The sequence below is a fragment of the Conger conger genome, chromosome 3 (assembly GCF_963514075.1).
Source record: "Conger conger chromosome 3, fConCon1.1, whole genome shotgun sequence".
Taxonomy (NCBI): Eukaryota; Metazoa; Chordata; class Actinopteri; order Anguilliformes; family Congridae; genus Conger; species Conger conger.
This window is the reverse complement of record NC_083762.1, coordinates 82,333,425-82,350,924: the sequence shown is the minus strand read 5'-3', so window position 1 is coordinate 82,350,924 and position 17,500 is coordinate 82,333,425. Positions and strand designations below refer to the sequence as shown.

The following is a 17,500-nucleotide window of genomic DNA, read 5'->3' as shown; positions in this document are numbered from 1 at the left end:
GCCCAGCTGGTACAGCCCGTCCTCCGTCCGCGGTGCCCAGTCCTGGCAGGGCGGGGGCCCCCAAACCGAGCCCCCCAGCACAGACCAGTTCCCCCCCGACATGCAGGCAAGCCCCCTCCCTCTCAGAAAACTACGTCCATCAGTATCAACAGCAGAGGCACTGATTTTAAACGTGCTAGAGCAGACGGTGGCTAACAGAACCGTGCTAATGCAGACAGTGTCTAACAGAACCTTGCTAATGCAAACAGTGGCTAACAGAACTGTGCTAATGCAGACAGTGGCTAACAGAACCGTGCTAATGCAAACGGTGGCTAACAGAAGCGTGCTAATGCAGAACCGTGCTAATGCAGGCAGTGGCTAACAGAAGTGTGCTAATGCAGACGGTCTCTAACAGAACCGTGCGCAAGCAAAACATGTTTTCCCTCCAAACTCCTCCCATGTTGTAAAGGGAAATGAAAACACCCCGTCATGAACCAGCAGGGGCTCAAATCCATCAACAAAAAAACTACAGAAACAGAAAATTAAACTGCTTTGAGAAGTACACAATAATAGTCCTCTGACTGCTTCCAGCTGTTCTGCCAAATTTACTCATTGATTCGGTAAAGGTCAGTTCCTTAAAAACTTCTGAGAATTATCAGACAGAGAGGGGAGCTGGAATGGGCGTCTTCACACAGTCAATCTCTCACTGCCAAGTCTCTCTCTCCCTCCCCCCCCCCTCTCTCTCTCTCTCTCCCTCTCTCTCTACTTCTTTTCCCATCCGTCTGTCTCTTGGTCTCCTTCCTTCTTTAGGGAGAGGATCAGAGAGAGAGGGAGAGAGGGAGAGAGGGATGCCCATGTTTGGGGCTGTATGACAGCCTCTCACAGAGAGCAGACGTGTCACAGCACAGGAGAGGAGGGGCCCACACCCACATCCTACTGAATGAACTCTGACCCCTGACCCCTGACCTGGTACCACAGGCAGAACTGGGGCAGCGTTTATAGAGCTGAGAATGGAATGATTAGCAGGCAGGTCGGGTGTCAGAAACCCCACCCACCAACACACACACACACACTCACACACACACATACGCACACACCAACAGACACACAGACACACTGACACACACACACACACTCACACATACCCACACACCAAGAGACACACTCACACACACACATACCCACACACCAACAGACACACAGACACACTCACACGTACCAACACCAACAGACACACTCACACACACTCACACACACACATACCCACACACCAACAGACACACAGACACACTCACACGTACCAACACCAACAGACACACTCACACACACACACACATACCCACACACCAACAGACACACAGATACACTCACACGTACCAACACCAACAGACACACTTACACACACACACACACACACACACACATACCCACACACCAATAGACACACACACACACACACACATACACAAACCCACACAGCTTCCCATATGGACAGGAAGAGTGCGTTTCCCTAGTGATGGGTTCGGGGGGGAGGGGGGGGCTCTGCTATTTACAGACACTGAGAGCTCTGGGAGGGGCTGATACACATTCATAGCATAATTATAAACTGTTAAACTTATTTTACGTTTCCTACATAACGGTGAGCAACACTGCGGGTCTGGCCCTGGGGAGGCAGGCCTCTGGAGATAATGGAGAACAGAAACGGCAGGTTTCCTGTAGACTGAAGTCACAAACAACACCACCTTTTCCCAAAATGGCTGATGGAAACCAGCAAACAAACAAACTGTGTGTAAAATAACCTTATGTTATGACCAGAAGTTCTTCAAAGAAAAGTTTTTGGTGTGCGCAACACGTGGGTGTATACAGATCCTCCACAATTTGCTGGATAACTGCGTCGAGTAAAACCTGGAACTTTTTACTTCCTTTTACTCCATGTTCCAGTTTTATGAGGGTTTTGGGTTTTACTCAGTGCAGTTATCCAGCTAACTCAGTAATCCTGCTTTGTAGGTTTTACTCAGTGCAGTTATCCAGCTAACTCAGTAATCCTGCTTTGTGGGTTTTACTCAGTGCAGTTATCCAGCTAACTCAGTAATCCTGCTTTGTGGGTTTTACTCAGTGCAGTTATCCAGCTAACTCAGTAATCCTGCTTTGTGGGTTTTACTCAGTGCGGTTATCCAGCTAACTCAGTAATCCTGCTTTGTGGGTTTTACTCAGTGCAGTTATCCAGCTAACTCAGTAATCCTGCTTTGTAGGTTTTACTCAGTGCAGTTATCCAGCTAACTCGGTAATCCTGCTTTGTAGGTTTTGCTCAGTGCAGTTATCCAGCTAACTCGGTAATCCTGCTTTGTAGGTTTTGCTCAGTGCAGTTATCCAGCTAACTCAGTAATCCTGCTTTGTAGGTTTTGCTCAGTGCAGTTATCCAGCTAACTCGGTAATCCTGCTTTGTAGGTTTTGCTCAGTGCAGTTATCCAGCTAACTCAGTAATCCTGCTGTGTGACAGATTGTGTGGTCCAGTCTGTACTCCCTCCCCCTGAAACACATCCACGCTCACTCAGCACAGTGCATAGGATCTATTTATTTCCACTCACAGGAACATCACAGCATGGGGGCGAGTACTCTCCCCAGGGCTAAATACAGCTGAATAAAAAACACAGAGTGAAACCCAGCAACTTCAGAGCAGTGCAGACCTTCCCTTCAGACCCAGAGACGCGGAGTACCTGCAGGAGGAGAGAGAACCTGCGTTAGAGTACAGCTACCCCTCACACACACACACACTCTCACACACACACACACACTCACACACACTCACACACTCTCACACACTCTCACACACTCTCACACACTCTCACACACTCTCACACACTCTCACACACTCTCACACACTCTCACACACTCTCACACACTCTCACACACTCACACACACTCACACACACTCACACACACTCACACACACTCACACACACTCACACACACTCACACACACTCACACACACTCACACACACTCACACACACTCACACACACTCACACACACTGCAGGAGAAGAGAGAACCTGCGTTAGAGTACAGCTACCCCTCACACACTCACACACTCTGCAGGAGGAGAAAGAACCTGCGTTAGAGTACAGCTACCACTCACTCACACACACTCACACACACTCACACACTCTGCAGGAGAAGAGAGAACCTGCGTTAGAGTACAGCTACCACTCACACTCTGACACTCTGACACTCTGACACTCTGACACTCTGACACTCTGACACTCTGACACTCTGACACTCTGACACTCTGACACTCTGACACTCTCACACTCTCACACTCTCACACTCTCACACTCTGCAGGAGGAGAGAGAACCTGCGTTAGAGTACAGCTACCGCACTCACACACTCACACACTCACACACTCACACACTCACACACTCACACACTCACACACTCACACACTCACACACTCACACACTCTGCAGGAGGAGAGAGAACCTGCGTTAGTGTACAGCTAACAAACACACACACCCAGTGTTATTACTACAATTACACACACACACACACAAACCACGCATACACCACTACAATACAGAGAAGAGGGGCATTAAAACAAAAACCTTAGCTAGCTTTTTAAATCAGAGCACTAGTTGTATGTAACATTAGAACTCAAGTTATCAGAAGTATCTTTGGAGTCAGGAGCGAGCTACAACGCATTGTCACAGTAACTTGTTATAAATGCACAGACTGTATTTTCATTTTAATGTGATGGACAACCTGTAACGTTACTCAGAACCTGCCCACACACATATATAAATGCCGAGGTATATAATAAAATGTAAACTGCACAGCGTGTAGTTTGGTTAGTGTGGTTATCCGGGGAAGGGGGCATAAAGTGTGCAACCCAGTCCAGCCGCTCAGAGACTGGGTACCTGCTCTAAATGAAGTTCACACAAACACCACTACTGGGAAACTGACACCCCCAGCAACTGAAACACAAACCCCCGACCACGAGACCCTTCCACAAAAACACACAAACATGCAGCCAATAGGCATGTGGCGCAAGGCTTCCTTCCTGTGAGGGGCCATGATGTCATCCCTGCCCCAGTACACAGCCGTCATGGCGTCTCCCTGAGACACCCGCATCACCCCAGCACAGACCCACGGAGCCCCACTGCACACGGACGGGCTACTCCAGCGGGGATTGGTTAATTAGATGGCACTAGTGCTGTTAGGGCTAGGCACTGTCTAGCTCGTAGGTAAACTAAGCTGTAGGTACTTTAGCGGTAGGAAAGGGGGAGCACTGCAGGCTGAAAGGCCTGTTCCGGTGGCTATGTTATGTATTATGTTCATTATTATCGCCTGTGATTCAGTGGTGGTTCTGCGACTTAAAAAGCACTGGAAACGAGAAAAGCGTGGGGGGGAAAGTGTACTTTATCCAAGGTTTTTTGTTAGTTTTTTTCTGGTAAAGCATAATTTCCCAATGGAGAAAAATACTTAAAATTTGACATGTCAAACTCCTGAACTTCTGAGCAAAGGAATGCGCTATAGTTTGCGTAAATGATTTAAATTGTGGGTAAACTTCTTCAAACAAGCGCGCGCACGCATCCCTCTCACAAGGCGCGTCACCGACAGAATTCAGTTCCGTTTATTTCAGCAGAAACTTCTCCTGTAAAGGACACTACATCGCCAGACTGGATCAATCGCTCTGCCGAACTGCCGCATTGAAGTAAAAGAAAAAAAAAAAACTGAAGTGGGAGGAGAGGGGGCGTGTCACATGACGGCAACATGGAACACGCACAGCACGGGTACATCGTGTCCATCTACACCGGGGAAAGACTTCCTTTGTCTGCGGTTCAGCCGGAGTGGAGCGCCGCTGTGCAACAAGCGAAACACCCAAAACACCAAAATAGTTCATCAAGAAATATACATTGCCTATATACGCCCCCGATAAACTAAATTACCGAATTTTAAATATATTATATTTAGAGAAAGATAATTGAGTTATATTCACTGAACGATTCTGACTTCATTTAGAAATAACTTAAAAAAACGGGAGACAATAAAATAAAATAAAAATACAATGAAAGCAAAAGGTTAAAAAGTGTTACAATTATGAAGTGAATAGATTATATATTATATAATAGATTCATTTAAAACCAATGGCATCGCCAGTGAACACGAGCGCACTTACCAGACACTGAAGTTTTCCGGACCGAACGCGTTTAAATATTGAACCCGAGCGACCGCATACATTCCTTGTGCGCCTCGATGAGGTCCGTGCAACTCTCTTCGCCCTTCTCTATGATGCTGGAAAAGGAAGGTAGTTAACGTTACACACAAGCCCAGCATAGTGCGCAATGAACACCAGCCAGGGGGAATTAGTAAACCGCTCACAGCGCGTTTATGCTAAAAGCTCGGATCGCATTTTCTTTCCATAGTTTTCCGGGACACCCTTCCGTCTGGGTGACCTCCAGATTCCGTACCATGCATCTCTGGCTTTCTTGGTCTCCGGACATTCGCAGCACGGCTTCGCCGTCTCCACGGGCTCGGCGCTCTCCAAAGCGGTCGTAGTCTCACAAGATGCCGCTGTCAGGTTCGACATTTTCTTTCCTGGGGTCTGCCTGGTTGCGAGATAAAACAACACGGTTTCATGAAACCTTGAGACCCGCTAGTGCAACGGGCCTCAGAATGAAAGGACCCCCAGGACATTTTTGCAGCACACAAGAAACAAACTAATCACTGACAAATTAATCCCATCCTTGCTGCTCTGATGCACACGAGGAGTGCGACCACAACTAGCTAGCCACCTTATAAATCTGGAAAATTACAGTCTTTTAGCTGTTATTTTGTAATCAAATTTAGTAAACCGAGTAACAAGCAGGCACGACATAGTTGGAGATGTAGCTAGGACGCTATCATTATCTCATAACCTAAACTAATGAATAAGAAACAAAAAATTGCTCCACTGTCCAACTTAGTTGCTGAACTTCCTCAGTACAAATTGTTCTCTGCATTGTATAAAAACCCTGGATGTTACAAGTTACCTATTTTTTTGCCCACGGAGCTAGCTAACTACCTGTTTGGAAGAAAATGTCCAAATGAGGCTCGGTGGGCGTGTGTGTACGAAGATCATTCAGTCCAGCAGAAAAAGGGTTAAACAAATCACACGAACAATGTATGTTGCATAACTGCCGTTCCACATGTGAGGTGACCTCACGTGCGTCCTCTGTTACGCAACCCAAATCCCAAAGACCGGGGTTAGATGTCTGGGGCCTGTAGTTCTACATCCTCATACATGTGCGCAGTTTCAGCCCATTTTCACTACATTTCCCGCACACATGTATGTTGTCCGTAGTGTGGGCATGGCAACAGGCCGCGTGCGCTGACACTGCGCAGTGGACGCCGGACACACGGTTGAGAAAATGCGCATAGCGTCCAAGTTCACCCCCCCCCCCCTCACACACAAAATGTTTATTTTCCAAATTCAGCGATTTACGTATCATATCATATAATTTAACAAGGACCATAAATGTGGTTAATGGTTTCGTCTTTTCGGCCTACTGTAAACTAACTCAATGCATTAATACCTCATCCACTTCATTTTGGATAGACTAAAAGACTAAATATGCTAAACGATCGGCATGGCCTACTCCAATGAATAAGGTCCTATTCCCAGTGTCTCTCATTAAGTGAAATCTGAAACAGCCTTTCCTGTGTCTGACAGTCCCCTGCATGAAGACTCTGGGAAACCCTGTCAGATATGCCTCTATATCGATATGAACTGGGCCAGGTATCTTATACAGCTACTGTTGCTTGTACACGGCACTTCATTTTAGGCTCAATGTCAACTTTCTGATTCGGAAAATGTCTGTAATTGTGTATTGTACAGTATATGTATTACATTACATTACAAGGCATTTAGCAGACGCTCTTATCCAGAGCGACCTACAATGAAGTGATATGATAATTGTTATAGTCACCATTCAATGCAGTATTTCGGTTGGTTAGCAGTCATTTGCATAGTTACAGAGCAGCGAGCCCTCCTAGCCCCAGAGAGCCACAGGTATTTCTGTATTCGTTTTCCTTGAGTTTAATCTGAAGCATGAAGTGGAAGCATGACCTTAATGGAGGTGACCCTGGGCGGGAGCTGCAGAACATCGCCGCTTCCGGCTGCTGGTGCAGGTACATCCCAGCAGAGGGCAGCACACCCAACATTTCCGTCATTAATACCGTCATTCAAATCATACTCTCCGTCTACATCCGCTGGTCACTATTGGCTTAACATATGCGGGGACGTTATTGGAGAACCAGTATCATATAACGCCTCCCACATAATATTATTTTTTCACGATCAATTCTTCAGCATCATGAATAAATAATAGTGAAATCTAAAATAGCTAAATGTGACATGACGATAAGTGAGTCAAATATCAAATTAGAGTTAAAAGGTTACGGTTCTGATTTAGCTACAGAAGTCCTGTATGTGCTGTTTATGAGTGATGATGTCACCCAGTATAAAAGAGTTTATCTGTAAAGATGGTGTAGTTACTGCAATGTGTGTGCGTGTGTATGTGAGTGTGAGTGTGTGTGTTTGCGTGTGCTTGCGTGTGTGTGCGCGTGTGCGTGTATGTGTGTATGTGTGTGTGTGTGTGAGTGTGTGTGTGAGAGAAACTGTGCTTGTGTGTATGTGTGTGTGTGTGTGTGTGTGTGTATGTGTGTGCATGTGTTTTGGAATTGCAAAAACAAACAAAAAAAATAAATCCAGGAGCACAGGTGATTAATATGATTTAATGTCAGAAACTCTTCGAATAACACAAGTGTTCACATGTACATACAGTACAGCTTTTACTGCACGGAAGTCATGCAGGTTTAACACCTTCCACAAGATGGCGCCACCCTCCAGCCTCAGGTGTGACACCCCAGCCCTGACACTGACCCCGAGCACTGACCCCCAGGTTAGGGTTAGGGTTAGACCCCCCAGGTGACCCCCCCCCCCCGCCCCCGGGGGCCCTACCCGAACACGCAGAGGGTCCCGGAGGCGAGGCGGTGCTTGTACTCGTACAGGTAGAAGGAGGCCTGGGGGAAGTTGCACTTCATCTCCATGGGCCCCGGGACCACGTGCACGGCCACGCCCGCGCCCAGCCCCTCCCGCAGCTTCCTCAGCATGCGGCCCGCCAGGTAGCGCCCCGCCCGCTCAGGCTCCTCCTCCAGGGAGGCGTAGACCTCGGGCGGCGGGTTGGGGATCTTCCACTCCAGCTCCACGATCAGCTGGTGGATCCGGCTCTTGTCCAGCGAGGTGGGCGTGTCCCGAAAGCAGGCCACCACGGCCGCACCCGCGGGCAGCTCGGGCGCCACGGACAGCAGGTTGCCCCGCCCCTCCTCGCTGGCCCCGCCCCCCTCCTCCGCGGCGAACGGCGGGTGCACCATCACCGCCCAGCGCATCCAGTCGTAGTTCTTCTCCAGCGTCTTCAAGATGGCGGCCGCCTGCTCCTCGGGGGGCCGGCTGCTGAGCTGGGCGTCGCCCGACAGGCTCCGCACGTCCTCCCGCGCCTGCTCCAGGAAGTACCCCGAACACAGCGCCCCGCTCGACTTCATCTTCCTGTAGAGCGCCCCCATGCGCTCGCCCCACGCCTTCATCATCAGCGCCTGGTCCCGCCCCATCAGGGACGCCTGCACGAACAGGCACAGCAGCCCCGAGCCCAGCACCAGGTTCACCTGCCCCGCAAGCACACACACACACACACGCACACACACAGTGCACAGGGAGACATGTTTACAGTGTGTGTGAGGTTGTACAAGTTAGGGATGTGACAAATCATCAGTTTTTGTAACCGGTTATTATTTTTAAACGGTTAACCGATACTGCTTATGACCGCTAGGGATCGTTTTTTTTAATATACTGAATTACTGAGAAATTGAATTGCATTTTAAAACTTTATTTTGGGCCATCTCAATAGTTAAATTTCAACATTGTCCAATAATGCTAAGTCAGCCTAATTGCCAAATTAAATATTTACATTTACATTGACATTGTGCAGTGTAACCTCACAGTTGCAGAAATCCATGTAGTTTACGTGCAGGCAATGCTGGTCGATCGTGTCATTTTTTTAAATGCATCGGTTAAAATGATAATTCTTCATGTTTTCATCCCTCGTCCCTATGGCTTCTGACTGATAGACTTGATTGGCAGGTAATCTGTAAATATGATGCTGTGAACAACTTTGTTACAGACCGGATTCCACTCAAAATTCCGTGGTCACGCATTAATTGGCTGATACCGGGTCCATTTTACGATAGGCGACTGGTCTAATGATTTTACTTTCCTGCCAATACAGGTCTCTGTACAATTTGATATATTTTTATGTAACAGTAAACCGTGCATTGTATATTCCAATGCATTTTATATAGCGTGGGACAATCGTGGTGGTGAGATTAACGTGTCAGTTTCGTTGAAAGCGGGCAATTTTCGCTTTCAATATCCGATGGATAAATAGGCTAATGATAATGTATTGCTTTATTTATTTTTATGTAGATACCACACAATGGAAAGCGAAGTTCAGTTTGCTGTTAGTTTGAATTCGTCTGTCAACGAATAAACACGGATCTTCTGTGAACCTTAAGAAACGACATTGATTTATGGCTCTACCAACAGCTGCAGAAATTATTTGATAACTCTAATACTGTAGCATTCATTTCATGTGGTGTTTGCATTTTAAACAGATTGCTTGCTCAAGCTACTGAAGCTTGTTGATTGCCAGTTTAGAATAGTTTAGAACCGCAATAATATGCCTAGTGATGAACAAGCATCTAATTTAAACTGAGCTCACGGTTATCGGTTATCAATTTTTTGTAACCGGTTACAAATCAGTTTTGGTTAACCGCTTAACCGTTCACACCCCTAGTACAAGTACACCACCGCAAACCCACAGGAGGTGAAGCCAGAGACGCCGTGATTAGAGATGCGTCAGGTGCTAGCATTAGCCGTACCGCTCCGAGAAATGAATGGTAGCAATAGTTAGCAAACATTCTGTTCTTTGTGAATGGCAGGCGCGGTGGATTATGGGTAATTTTGCTACAAAGGACCGCTCAGCCTGTTACTAGGTGAAAGAAATGAACAGAACTGGGAACTCCATTGAGGACACTACTTATACCCTGACAACAATTATAAATCCCGTTATTCACATTTTTTTCTCCTTCATACGTGGAAAAAAAACTTGTCTGCCTAAATATATAGAGAATAAATAATGAGGCGTGACAACAAATATGTATCCAACTAAAAAAGCAGAGTGACATGATGTAATGCTTTTTCCATTGAAACAACAGAGCACAGCATACAGCAGCTCCTGTTAGGACCTGAGCCACAGAGTGGCAGAGACGTGCTAAACGCTACGCTAGCGCTACCGAATGCTGTTACGCCATCCTCCACTAATGAAAGCATCAGCAACCCAAAGGCCTTCTGGGTAATGTTTTAAACAGCACCAAGCTCCTGGACAATGTTACGCTAGAGGTTAAAGACATGTCCCTTTGATCTGGGTCGAGTGGTTGTTTGCTCTTAACATTTAAAACAATCTATCCTTTATTTAACCACTTTGTCTCCAACCAAGATAAAATAATCTAATTTAACAAGAGGGACATGGTCCAAGATAGCAGGGCTTGTCTGAGGTGTAAGGCTGAGGGTTGCTGGAGTGAGCATTAGGTAGGTGTGGGGTTGGCCTTCACATTCTTCCGTTAAAGTTGAACTGCTTCACCGTCAATACACAGCATCTGCCTATGGCAACCTTTGATTTAACACTTAACAGTGTTAAAGGTCCAAATTATTATATATGGTTCAATAATACTATGCCTATCTGTAATATCACTACGCATATATAACAAATTCTAGACGCCAGGATGCACGTGATGTGATGTAGTACTGAAATAATGACTCATTGCTGAGCTGGTGGTGCACATATGTTAGGTGCAGAGGTGCTTGGTATAAGCTTGGTGCTAATATTGTGCATATCTGGTATAGGCCTGGCACAGGCCTGGTTCGGACCCTGACTGGCGGCTGACCTTCTCGCAGAACTGGCGCATCTCCCAGCGCTTGGGCCGGCGGCTCTGGATGAGCTGCTCCAGCAGGGGGCGCTGTGCGGTGAGCGGGGCCAGGCCGGCCAGGCGGGCGTGCAGGGCGAGGAGCTGCCGCTCCAGACGCAGGGCCTGCGCGTGCTGCAGGAAGACCTCCGCCTCCTTCTGCGTGTGGGCCGGCGCCGCCCTCACCAGCGCCCCCAGCTGGGCGAAGGCCAGCGCCACGTCGCCCTCCAGCGCGTGCACCTCCTCGTCCTCCAGGAGGCCCAGGCCGCCGGCGCACAGCTCCTGCTCCATGTGCTCCAGGTGCTTCTTCACCAGCTCCAGCTCCTCCGGGGTGCCGCTGCCCCCCAGGTACGAGCTGATGTTCTGCACCACGCCCCGCAGCGTCTGCATGTACCCCACGGGCTCCAGAACCTTCCCAAACAGCGCCATGGCAACCGCTCAGCTGGGGGGTATTTCACACAACACAACACAACAAACACAACATGGCAAAACATAGCACAGCACATCACAACACAACACAATACAATACAACACAACATAGCAAAACACAATACATCACAACACATCACAACACAACACAATACAATACAACACAACACAACACAATACAATAAACAGGCCATTGAGCCCAGCAATACTTGCCTCTTCCTGCAGTGTACCTACTTCTTAGTTTGCCTAAAAGCTAGATGGTATCTAGTACCGTATCAAGCCTGCTCTTGAAAACCTCCAGCGTTTCTACGTCGACTACATGTCCTGACGAGCTATTCCACACAGTGGAAAAAATACACAAAGCAGGATTACTGACTTAGCAGGATGACTGTAACAAGTAAATCCCAGAACAGCTCTTTTTACTTCAGTCCATGTCTGAGATTTAGGAGAGGCCTGGGTTTTACTGAGCGCAGTTATCCAGCTAACTCAGTAACCTTGCTTCATGAAACAGGGCTCTCGTGTAGATTCCCTGGTAGATCCAAGAAACCTCTACCAGGGAAGAGGCTAAAATACTGAAATACACGTACAGTCCAGAATCCAATTTAACTAATACCATACAGACAAAAACACATACCATAAAAAAATAGATATTACCAAGGAATTACCAAGAGTCAGAACCAGAGATCCTTATTTTTGAATAGCAGTAACTTCACACTCACCCTGGCTTCTCTCAGAATGAAGGTCTGATAACCTCCACCGACCGGGTGCTTGTATTTATACAGCTTCCAGGACAAAGGAACTTCTGATAATTTTTTATTTTGTTAACCTTGACTATACCTGTTCAATGACCTTCCTCAGAGGACAGTTCTGAAATAGCAGTGAATTAGTGGCATCATGTTTGTTCTAAAAATAAGATTTGTTTTGAACACCATAACTTTTTTCCATGTAGTTCCTTTTACCAGTATGTAGTATACACATTTGCCATTGTTGTAAATGTTTGTTTCTCTTAACCACCTTTAAGAAGCGGAATAACATCATACTGAAAGGTTAGATATTTATATAACTTTTCTGGTAGTTTGGTTTAAATTTGCGGACCAAATAGATTGTATTTGGTGTTCTTTTGTTGACCTTGGAGACATTCAGTGTGAGTTTGGCGGTATTCAACGCAGATAAGAAATCTGCACGTTTAGGAAGCGCTGAACTGTATACCAGAGCACTCAATAGCCCCCTCTGCTGGGGTTATAGAGCCTTTGCAGCAGCGGGTTCCACCTGGATTGGATCCAGGGAGGCCGACGCAAACACAGTACACCCAGCCTGTCATCTGTCACCTCCCAGGAGTTTAAGGAATTAATTTAGAGTCCACTTCTTTTTTAACCAATCTGAAAACTGATCTTGTGATCCAGAAAGCAGGATTACTATTAGCTGGATAACTGCACTGAGTAAAACCCACAAAGCAGGATTACTGAGTTAGCTGGATAACTGCACTGAGTAAAACCCACAAAGCACGATTACTGAGTTAGCTGGATAACTGCACTGAGTAAAATGCTCAAAGCAGGATCACTGAGTTAGCTGGATAACTGCACTGAGTAAAACCCATAAAGCAGGATTACTGATTTAGCTGGGTAACTGCAATGAGTAAAACCTACAAAGCAGGATTACTGAGTTAGCTGGGTAACTGAACGCAACAGAATATCTCCTTATGCATTTTAAATCATCAGTCCAGTGGAATCCCTTGCTCAACCTGGTTTCTACAGTCTGAGACTGTGACAGGGTTGGGAGAGAATTTCACTTCAGAGAAAACGTGCTTCTTTTACAGTCAGAGTGGGAGAAGTTCTATAAAAAAATAAAAACATTCAATCACAGACACTCTCTCACACACACTCTCTCTCACACACACTCTCTCTCTCACACACTCTCTCTCACACACTCTCTCTCACACACTCTCTCTCACACACTCTCTCTCACACACTCTCTCTCTCACACACTCTCTCTCACACACTCTCTCTCACACACTCTCTCTCTCACACACTCTCTCTCACACACACTCTCTCACACACACTCTCTCACACACTCTCTCTCACACACTCTCTCACACACACACTCACACACTCACACACCAGCAGATCACCTCCTCTGGGGAAAGGCAGGAAACTGTCACACAGCGTTTAAAAACAAAAGGTTTAATTCACATCCAGGAGTCCGGAGAGAAAAGAGACACTTTTACAGCAGAGAGAAAACGTCTTTACACAAATCAACATAAAATCCAAATGGTGAAAAAAATTAACTATGTGTGCATATGCTGAGTGTGTGTGTGCGTGAGTGTGTGTGTGTGTGTGTGTGTGTGTGTGTGTGTGTGTGTGTGTGTGTGTGTGTGTGTGTGTGTGTGTGTGTGTGTGCGTTAGGGAGACTGTCAGTAGGGCCGCATTCGCCCCATGAGGGGCGGGGCTCTGTTGGGCGGGGTGATGGCGATGTCCAGGTAGTCTCCGATCTGGAAGCGCTGAGACTGCAGAGTCATGGAGTCGTCCGCCCCCTTCCTCCCAGAGACCGTGCTCCCGATGTCCTTCACCCTGGAACACACACACACACACACGCACATTACACACAAACACACGCACGCACGCGCATTACACACACACAGACGCACAGCATCAATATTACACCCTGGAACACACACAGCGTCAACCCTGCCCCATCCCGCCCCAAAACAGTGCTCCCGGTATCCTATGAGCTGTTGCCAGGCGAACGCGTCGTTGCCGTGGGAACGTGCGGCTGTGCGTCGCCCCACTGCGCTGCAGTCTCACCTGTAGCCTTGTCTTTTTGTGTCGGGGAAAACGATGGCGAACGCGAAGTGAGTCCCCTTCTTTCGAGCCTCTGGATAGACCTCCTTCACCAGGCTGGTCAGCTCCTTCAGAGTGGCATCCATCCTATCACAGCACAGCCAAACTGTCACACCCACCCGCAGCCAGGGCAACCAACAGGCCAATCACGGCGCAGCGTGTTAAACTCAGACACAAAAACACACCGCCAGCAGTGTGCGTAGAGACCAGACCTGCGTCAAACACGCAATGGCTTTGGATTCAAAACACATTTGACCCAGGTCTGGTAGAGACCAGCCAATAACACTGACGTCATTTGAATCGCAGTGATGGTACCTAGCAATGACTTACAACGCCAACGCTAATTTAACCAACACTTCTGCGCTCATGGCGCAGTATCTACCTGTAAGCTCCGACACACATTATCGTATGTGACTAAAGGGAGTATCTGTTGTAGCTACTGCCTGCGCCAAAAGCAGGGGTGTCGAGGGCTGGGCAATGCCAGCGTGGGCCGGGGACGCTGGGGCGGGTTGGGCGAGCGGAGCGGTTTGGGAAAGGGCGCTTTACCAGGTGTAGATCTGTAGTTCGCTGGAGGGGACGTTCCCGCGTGCAAATTCGTCCATCCTGTGGTGTCGGCCGTTGTTGGTGGTGAAGACCCGCAGGAGCAGTGGACACGTCTGCAAAACACAGCGCTGTTTAGTGCACCTACACACGGCGGTCCCTGTAACACACAGCGCTGTTTAGTGCACCTACACACGGCGGTCCCTGTAACACACAGCGCTGTTTAGTGCACCTACACACGGCGATCCCTGTAACACACAGCCCTGTTTAGTGCACCTACACACGGCGATCCCTGTAACACACAGCCCTGTTTAGTGCACCTACACACGGCGATCCCTGTAACACACAGCCCTGTTTAGTGCACCTACACACGGCGATCCCTGTAACACACAGCGCTGTTTAGTGCACCTACACACGGCGGTCCCTGTAACACACAGCGCTGTTTAGTGCACTTAGACACGTCGAGCCCGGCACAAAATGCGTCGTCTAGAGTTTGTTCGCTTGAACCTCAGATTGAAATCTTACTTCCCAAGTAACATATCCTAGGCTACAAAATTGATGATTTTGGGTTCAGAAAACATCGGACACTTCCACAGATAAACATGCCGCAGATTCAAATCTCCAGCTAAATAGTCCATAACTAGAAATGAAGATACAAATGTACCTAGCTAGCTAGGTTTGGAAACAATCGGCTAGCTAAGATTGCATAGGATAGGGCCAAGTTACATGCAATGAACGCGAAAGCTAGCCGGTTAGCAATCGCCACTGCACCAGCACAACACAATTATAAAGCTGAATGGTGTGCTTTGTAGTCTAATCGGTCTCCAGTCATAACGTAGCTACACGACACAATACTTTAATACTTTAATGTTTTCCGGCGTTCCTAAATTGATCAAACCAACTTCAGCTTGCTAGCTACTTTAGCCAGAGTCAGTCAGTGCAGCGCATGCCTAGCTAGCTAGTATGGACGGTATCTGCATCAATTTAGCATATCTGATCAACCTTTTCTCTGTCGACTGGCTTTTCTGGTTCTTTCTTGATTTCTTCTTGGGTGACTCTCGATTCCACGGCCATTTTATAAAATAATAATGTCCAACAGCAGGTATGCTATAAAAGCAAGCAAGCAAAAAAATACACGCTAAACGACAAACACGTATACTTCCGTTTCCGGGTCAGAAAATGGAGGCGGTGGTTGTGCTCTATGGCAACCTCATAGCCAATCACCGTGCTGTGCGTTCGAAAGGAGGAGAAATATAAAAACGACAGCTTTTGAAACTGCAACTGAAAATTGTGTAAAATGGAAAAATAAACGTCGAAAATGGGACTGCGTTCTAAAACGAACAATATTACCCACGATTGGCATTTAGATATTTTTAATGCTGAGGATATTTTTTGGGTTGAGAATTTGGATTAAAAAGACCACAACTGCTGTGGTATCCAAAGGAAAAACGGCAGTGAAATTTCCCCTAGTTTCAAGCGTGTCTTAATCGTTCCACATCTGGTCCATTGCGGACACGCGTAAATAGCCTACCAGGAAGAGCATCATTTTACAACTGCTATATGCCAAGTGATATCAAGACGTTGGTTTGTGGAACCAATGCAATTATCACAAGGAAATTGTACTTGAAATCAAGTGGGGTTTAGGTTCTTGAGTGAACAGCCCGCTGTATAAACAGATGAATAAAAAGCGAAACATGCATGTTTACTTCTCAAGTTAATATGCGAAGCTAGAACACAATTTAATGCATAGATGTTATGGAATAGCATGTAAATGACTGTAAAACTAAATTATAACCGCAATCGTTTGCATTGTTTTTCCCTGCAACTGCCCATGTACCCCGACCCTAATTTTCCGGTTACCTGAACAAGATTTCCGTACTCGAATAGAAAAAAATAGCACTGCCATGTCATGTAGGGCCTAGGGCTGGAACATTAACACTGCACAACATTCCCATTTCGATTGTATCCATAACTGCGGTGGAAAAAAACACGAATCCAAGGATGTTTTATAATATTTACAGTTCAAATACATCACATCAAAGTTAAAATATTACTGGCAAAGAAAATATAAAATAATGAAAGTTAATAAAGGTACAAGTTAAAGATTAAAGTAAGAGTTAAGAGTTAAAATAAGTGCCAGCACTTCTACACAGACATATACAATTATTTCCGCATTTAAAACCATAACCAAAGGCCTACCTACTCAATGCCTGATATGCTGTGTGTGTTCTCGTGTTGCAGAAATAGTTTCACTTCATTTGTAAAACAGAACATTGTAACAGTCTATTATTGTTTTTGCGCAACCTTTAATGTCTTTGGATGAAACCGTATCTCAGGTTTCCTCTCAGTACAACATTACTAATAAAACACGACAACAAGAAAGCAGAAATTCAAGAAGAAGAAATTCAGCACTGTTCAGTAAAAAAATAATCTAATTCATTCAGTCACACAAAGACAAGATAATTTCAGTTAATATGAAAAAGATTAGAGATAAAAAAGGATCTATAAAACATATAATAAAATATAATTCATTTATAGATATGAAAAGGGTGGTAACAGTGGGGTAGGGGGTAGGAAGGGTGATTAAATCATTGGTAAAGGGCGTTTGAGTTGGATGCTGCAGTTTCAGTCATCTCTCTGTTGGGAGAAGTCCGTGCCTGT

General features: G+C 46.5%; 4 protein-coding genes across 6 annotated transcripts in view; all 4 read right to left on the bottom strand.

Annotated features, from left to right (window-relative positions):
* LOC133123691 (popeye domain-containing 2-like) overlaps positions 1-102 on the bottom strand; it is a 1,783-nt gene extending 1,681 nt beyond the window's left edge. The window contains exon 1 of the mRNA XM_061234169.1: positions 1-102. This exon is cut by the window's left edge and continues 395 nt beyond it. Within this exon, the coding sequence (XP_061090153.1) occupies positions 1-102 (102 nt within the window).
* A 2,437-nt stretch (positions 103-2,539) lies between these two features.
* LOC133125109 (cytochrome c oxidase copper chaperone-like) lies at positions 2,540-7,073 on the bottom strand. 3 transcript variants are annotated; one of them, XM_061236837.1, is made up of 4 exons: positions 6,944-7,073; positions 5,447-5,584; positions 5,155-5,270; positions 2,540-2,696 (listed from the first exon to the last, which is right to left on the bottom strand). In XM_061236837.1, exons 1-3 carry the CDS (start codon positions 6,982-6,984, stop codon positions 5,186-5,188), a joined length of 264 nt encoding a protein of 87 aa, XP_061092821.1. In that variant the 5' UTR covers positions 6,985-7,073; the 3' UTR covers positions 2,540-2,696; positions 5,155-5,185. The 3 variants fall into 3 exon arrangements, with proteins under 3 accessions (XP_061092821.1, XP_061092822.1, XP_061092824.1); XM_061236838.1 differs by lacking the exon at positions 6,944-7,073 and adding an exon at positions 6,040-6,194; XM_061236840.1 differs by lacking the exon at positions 6,944-7,073 and adding an exon at positions 6,008-6,043.
* Positions 7,074-13,626: 6,553 nt separating this feature from the next.
* LOC133124499 (histone deacetylase complex subunit SAP18) lies at positions 13,627-16,027 on the bottom strand. Its single transcript, XM_061235759.1, has 4 exons — positions 15,842-16,027; positions 14,846-14,955; positions 14,264-14,386; positions 13,627-14,029 (listed from the first exon to the last, which is right to left on the bottom strand). The coding sequence occupies exons 1-4, from the start codon at positions 15,911-15,913 to the stop codon at positions 13,873-13,875; spliced, it is 462 nt and encodes a 153-aa protein (XP_061091743.1). The 5' UTR covers positions 15,914-16,027; the 3' UTR covers positions 13,627-13,872.
* A 1,370-nt stretch (positions 16,028-17,397) lies between these two features.
* LOC133125168 (junctional adhesion molecule 2A-like) overlaps positions 17,398-17,500 on the bottom strand; it is a 9,129-nt gene continuing 9,026 nt past the window's right edge. The window contains exon 10 of the mRNA XM_061236917.1: positions 17,398-17,500. This exon is cut by the window's right edge and continues 218 nt beyond it. The gene's annotated coding sequence lies outside the window, so the exon portion shown is untranslated.